Source organism: Pundamilia nyererei, unplaced genomic scaffold, assembly GCF_000239375.1.
Source record: "Pundamilia nyererei isolate P.nyererei 1_Seehausen unplaced genomic scaffold, PunNye1.0 scaffold00298, whole genome shotgun sequence".
NCBI lineage: Eukaryota > Metazoa > Chordata > Actinopteri > Cichliformes > Cichlidae > Pundamilia > Pundamilia nyererei.
The window spans coordinates 530,198-536,486 of record NW_005187699.1 but is presented as its reverse complement, the minus strand read 5'-3'; the positions used below and the strand labels follow the sequence as shown (position 1 = coordinate 536,486).

The 6,289-nt window shown below is 43.0% G+C and overlaps 1 protein-coding gene across 3 annotated transcripts in view; it reads right to left on the bottom strand.

The window, feature by feature from the left end:
- Positions 1–6,289, bottom strand: part of aadat (aminoadipate aminotransferase) — a 15,881-nt gene that overhangs the window by 4,176 nt on the left and 5,416 nt on the right. For 2 of the 3 annotated variants that reach the window (XM_005751070.2, XM_005751071.1), the window contains exons 3-11: positions 5,062–5,230; positions 4,739–4,871; positions 4,461–4,535; positions 4,169–4,378; positions 3,909–3,974; positions 3,711–3,793; positions 1,861–1,957; positions 1,134–1,195; positions 966–1,030 (exon numbers count right to left, since the gene is read on the bottom strand). In XM_005751070.2, coding sequence (XP_005751127.1) covers positions 966–1,030; positions 1,134–1,195; positions 1,861–1,957; positions 3,711–3,793; positions 3,909–3,974; positions 4,169–4,378; positions 4,461–4,535; positions 4,739–4,871; positions 5,062–5,230 — 960 coding nt within the window. Of the gene's footprint in view, positions 1–965; positions 1,031–1,133; positions 1,196–1,860; positions 1,958–3,710; positions 3,794–3,908; positions 3,975–4,168; positions 4,379–4,460; positions 4,536–4,738; positions 4,872–5,061; positions 5,231–6,162; positions 6,284–6,289 lie in introns of those variants that run through there. The other variant, XM_013915402.1, reaches the window with a different exon arrangement.

The following is a 6,289-nucleotide window of genomic DNA, read 5'->3' as shown; positions in this document are numbered from 1 at the left end:
GATAGATAGATAGATATGGGTGTGGCTCCAGCCCGTTATGAATGAAGGTCAGAGCTGTCTGGATGCAGAGGTAAGTTTTCCTTTTTCCATTAATGGGGATATAATAAATATTAAATATGTTTAATCCATTTCCTTCCGGAGAAACCAACTGTAAACCAGACATTTTCCTAATAATTTGAAACACACACACACACAAACTTAGAAATACCGGTTAACCTAACGAGTTGGTGTTTGGACTGTGGGAGGAAGCTGGAGTAAAATGGTAAATGGCCTGTATTTGTATAGTGCTTTACTTAGCCCCTATGGACCCCAAAGCGCTTTACACTCCATTCAGTCATCCACACATACATTCACATACCCAGAAAGACCCACACAGGCACAGAAAGGGCCTCAGCACACTCAAATAATCTTGGTCATTGCTTAATAGTGTTGCTCTTCTTCAGAAAACTATACAGGAACCTTAAAACGGAGTATGCTGACAACAGATTTCACCTTCAGCCTCAGTGGGTGTGAGCCTTCCATCAAAGATCTAAATCTATGTTTGCAAGCACAGACTGTATATAAAGGATGACTGTTGCTTCCAGCAGGAGGCGACACCTCTGGATGCAAAGAGAAAATTACCCTATTGGTAACTTGACCTCATTAAATGCCTACCTGCTGACTTTATGGTTCAACCACTAGTTTATAGACATACCTAATACAGCATGGAACAATTTAAAGTGAACTAGAATATAAAACATGGTACCCTTCACGGCTTGGCCATGTTTAAAAGCCGTTACTGTTTGCCTATCAGAATCACTCATGTCAGTCTGGAGTGTTCACACATCAAAGCTGATCTGACTGTGGTTACATCACCTGTTATATAGAGTCTATGAGTCCAGCTTAAAGGAAACATGAAGTAAAGTGAACAGGTCACTGCTTGTTTACATGTGGATACTTTGGGCTTCATCAGTGAGTGCACAAACCTTTGAGCCATTTGTCTGCAGAGCTGATCATGGCATCTCGCTGTTTCCTGTAAAACTCAATCACCCTGCAAGAGGAAAGAAAAGAACTGTTTGATTTCCTGTTGGAAACGTAACTGGATCCAAGTCAGTTTTTAACAAGTCAAACTGGTCAGACAGGAAGTGACATACTTGTCTATGTGCTGGAGGAAACCCTCCTGTCCCCAGCTGTGCAACAACTGAGACACCATGAGCTGAAAGAAAGCAGGGCACTCTGATTATATATTGGCATCACTCCAAATCATTTGACTGTAAAATGACTGTACAGCAGATAATAAAACTGCATATTAATAGTTTAATGAGTTGAAGAGGCACACTTTCCTCCTTCTCACATGGGGTTTTTATGCCTGAGCTGTTTGCATTTTAAATCTTTCATGCATTAATAACATTTCTGGTTTAGATTAGATGAATATGCAGAGGTGAGGATTAAATAAGAGGTTGGAGGCAGATCTTTTGGAGGTCCTCATTAATCCTCTCCTCCTTCTTTCTGAGTAAAATCTGCTCTGCTGCTTCTGCTAGTTCAGACACGCGATAAATTCTTTTTCAGCTTTAAATGTAGCGTGACAGCAGCACACCACTCATCCTCGCCTGGTTTGAGTTTATGTCTGTGCAAATCAGGCATGCCTGGTGGGTGGGAACTTAATCTGGCAGAGTATAAAAGTCAGTAATGACTCTGCTCACAAATATGCTTCATTGCTAGCACACTGCGCAACTGTGCTGCCCTGCTCTGTGTTTACTGCTGCTTTATGTGATGGCATACTGTCACTATCAACAGCACTTCACGCTGAAAGATTTCTTTTAGTCCATTCAGGGTGAACACGATGAGATTCTGGGTGGTGTTAAGTGGGAGATTTCTCACCTGTGTGAAGGTGCTTGTGTGCATCGTCGAAGCCTGGATGTGCAGCACCACCCGGTCTACGAGCGGTTTGGGGCCGGTCACGAAACCTATTCTCAGTCTGAAGCAACAACACAACCAGCTGAATAATTCAAGTCAGAAACACTCACAGTACATAAAACCTGGAGTCAAATATTAACTTCACTCTTAAACCTAAGACGTAAACTCTCTGTGACCGGATCCTGTTTTAACAGACTGTGTTTCGCAATGTGACTTCACTGAAACTGAGGAACTGGAGCCTGGATAAGCAATGCTGGAAACACACATTACTGTGCAGATAAAGGCTGGGGTGCCATATTTACATTTTGTGTCCATGAGGATGTTGCTTGATAAACGAGTGTCTGTACTATGTCACTTGGCTGGAAGCCTCTGAATGTGTCGACAACATAAGTCAGTAAACCCTGCTTGAACCCCTTTAGAAATAGCTACACACTATACTACTGTAATCTTTATAATTTCCTACAGTTCACCTCACTACTATACTTACGATTGTTTAAAAAACTGCATTTGTTGTTTTTTATTTGTGGTTAAAGTGTAAAAGTTATTCCATGCGTTACCTTTGGCTGCTCTCTTAGTCACAAGGCTTCACCACAGCAGGTAGCGCTCTGTGTTTGATTTGGCAGATTTTTATGCCTGATGACACAAAAGGGATTCGTGTCTCCTCCCGGAAACAAACCGGGGAACTTTTGCTTGTTAGGTGAATATGTAAAAAACTATGGAGCCACTCTCCAAAGCCATCACATCATGTAGTTAAAAACATAAATAAATAAATAACCGGAGGGATTTTTCTAGATAAACTTCAAGCGAGTGAGTGAGCCATATATTTTTATGTGGCACTGTGATATTTCTTTTTTAGGAGTTTATTTTTGAGCGTTTTTACCTAAACTGAAAATGGCTGAGAGCAGACTCGAACCTGGACCCCTGCAGTGACCCTTTAGCACATGGGCTGCCTTCTAGACCTGTATGCTACATCAGTGTCTGATTTTTGAGGTACTTTGACTCATAAAAATGTTTCCTGACATTTCCCCCCCCAATCTATTACTCCTACAGCTTTTCACGGGTCCAGTGATGTGGCAAGAATACCAATAGAGCAACACATGACACTGGAAACATGTTATTTTAACATTAATAGTACTGATTTTCCACTTTTAACATTAAATGCAATTTTTTTTACTGTGAACTGCAGCTAACAGAAGAAGATTACAAGGTATCCTGAGGTGTGTGCAGTTTGACAACTGAGCAGCTGGAGCTCAGACACAGGCCACGGACAAACTTGTTGCTTTCAGGCATATTTGGACAACGTTTGCTGCCTGAAATACTTTCTCCCTGTTACTGATCTCTGTGTACATGAACAGTTGGTGGCCTTCAGAGGCAGGTGGTGTTTCAGTCTCTTAAAAAAAAGCAGCCAAGTATGGCATAAAGATCTGATGAAAAAATGTGATGCCAGAACCATAAATAAGTACATTAGAACATTATTTAACATTTCTGTCATAGACAAAAGGGAACGCTACAGTTGTGATAAACACATATTCAGCCATTTAAACAAACTATTCCTGCATAACATATTACAGGTCATACATCACCCTATTCTGTCATTTTAGTCGCTAAAATTGTTTGTTTACTTGAGGGCTGACCCAAATATATGTGTTCCTGAAGGATGCTGACGTTTTCATTCCTACAAACATGTAAAAGAAATTTATGTGTCAGGTTCATAGTCGCTAGGGCAAATCAAGAAATGGGAACATCAGTTCCACATGTACTGGGAGTAAAACAAATCCACCCACCTAAACGGTCACAAAGGTTGAGAAACTCACCCTGAAGACAGAATTTTGGAGAAGGAGTCGGTCCTGATGATCCTCCCATCAACATCCATGGAGAGAAACGTGGGAGCCCATGGCTGCCACACAAGTAAACATGACATGAACTAACTGTGACCTTTATTCATTATTAATGAAGGTCAGATTAACAGGCTGCCGTTTGTCATTTAAAGATAAAATCTCTTGTCTTTGCACCTTTTCAAACTGTAGGAAATAGTAGGGGTCATCCTCGATGATGAGCATGTCGTACTGCCTGGCCAGCTATTAAAGAGAAGAGAGGTTTAAATAAAAAAACCTCAGAGTGAATCTGCAGGGAAAGCAGCTTTACAACAAGCTGTAATTAGCAGAGTGCACGCTTCACTGGTTTGCTTTGTACGACCGTGACTCAAGAGAGTCAAAATCTGCAGCGTGTGCATGTATTTATCTCACTGAGTATGACTTTGGCGACGACTTACCTCATACACTTCCTTCTTCCTCTCTGCTGTCATGGAGGCCCCGGTGGGGTTTCCTCCATTAGGGATAGTGTAGAGGATTTTGGGAGCGGTGCTTCCGGGCTTGTGGACCTCTGACGGATCCCACCGGGACAGGACTTCCTTCAGAGCTGCAGGTATCATGCCATGCTGATCGCTGGGAACGTTTACCAAGTTGCAGCCGAGAGGATGGAGCTGCACAGGAAATGAGAGCGTCAGGTGGCCGCAGTGCTTCGTGTCACAATGTTTGTGATGTGCAGAAGAAAAATGCTCTTACTGCTGCGAGCGTGCCCGAATACGTGGGCGCATCCAGAAGAACATTGTCTCCGGGGTTGACCAACATCTCAAACACCTGCACCAAAACCAGCAAACACACGAGGTTAAGACACAGGCTGTGAATGTTTTCCTTGACATGAAAAACTGCTATAATAAATAAAACTATATTAAAATATAGAGATTCTTACTTTAAAGCTATAGCTTAAGGGTTTCAGTGGGTCTAAGCTGTTCAGCTGATGTCAGATGGACAGGTAAATCTACAGGTGGTGGTGTCAGTACCTTGCAGAGCCCCTCCTGGCTCCCCGTCGTCACACACATCTCCATCTGCCCGCTCTCAGGGCTGTAGCTAGCAGTCGGCGGGTTGTGGAGGTTCTTCTGGAGGTTTTTCATCCATGTCAGCAGCTCAGGTATTCTACGCATTGAAGAGAAATCAGGTGTTTCCAAGACAAATCTATTTTCATAAAATAGTAATCTGTTTTATTTTCACATAAATACTGCACATGTCTGCATGAGTGTCTGTCTTTATCCTCTAATCCAAACTGAAATGCTGTTCTGAAAACTGTCACAAAGCAGTGACCGATTCTGTCATCTGGATTTCTCACCCATTAGAGGCGGAGTACTGCAGAGCTCTCTTCATCGCCACCTCATCGAAGGTGACTGTCTGCCCGTTCTTCACCGTGATGGACGCTGACTGGAAGGGGAAGGTGTTGGAGTTAGGAGCTCCTCCGGCCAAAGAAATCAGTGATGGAGGTGACCGCTGCTGCAGCTCAGCTTCATGTGGGATCACAGAGAGAAGATGATGAAACCTTCAGCTCAGCCTCCTGTCTTTTATTCAGTTCCACCGTCTCACCAAACCATACATCACAGCATCACTACCATCTTGTAAACCTTCCCTTTTACTCTTGCTGCTATCTTTCTGTCACAATCCACTACTGATATTCGTCTCCACCCGCTCCACCCCGCCTGCACTCTCCTCTTTACTTCTCGTGTGCTTTCTGTTGCTTTGCATGGATGACTCCAGGTGTTTAAACTCATCCACGATCACTACTTCTGCTCTTTGCTGTTATACTGGTCTCCCTCTCATTTACACACATGTGTTCTGCCTTGTTTCTCCTGACCTTAATTTCTCTTTTCTTCAGTGCATATCTCCACCTCTGCAGGCTCTCTATCAACCTGCTCCACACTCTCACTACAGATCAGTGTCATCTGCAAACATCATAGCCCACACAGATTCCTGCCTGACCTCATCTGTCAGCCTGTTCATCACCACTGCAAACAAGAAGGGGCTCAGAGTGAATCCCTGATGTAATCCCACCACCATCTTGAACTCACCCGTTACTCCTACTGCACACCCCATCACTGTCTCACTCTCTTCATGCATTTCCTGCACCACCTCACATACATCTTTGCCACTCCTGACTTCCAGATGCAGTATCACAGTTTCTCATTTTGCACCCCATCAATTTAGAGTCACCAGTTGGTCTAAAATGCATGCTTAATTCTGATTGTGCCCACACAGGAAGAGAGAGAACATACAAACTGCACACAGAAAGGTCCCAGCTTATAGTCTCATCACCACCCAGACTTACAAATGTTTAGTTGTAACAGAAATATTTGTATATAACAGAAAAAGTTAAAAAAAAACTGAAATTGTCATCTACTTGCTTTTTCTTCTGTTCTATTATTTCAGATGGTCTTCTCACCTAATCTGTTATGTGCAATGAAACAGGGCAGATTTGGGATGTGCCTCTTGTAGCGGTAGACTACTGTTCCCATAAGGCTGTGTGTGGGGGGAGCTTCCGGGTTACGAGTAAAGTTGGAAAACATCAC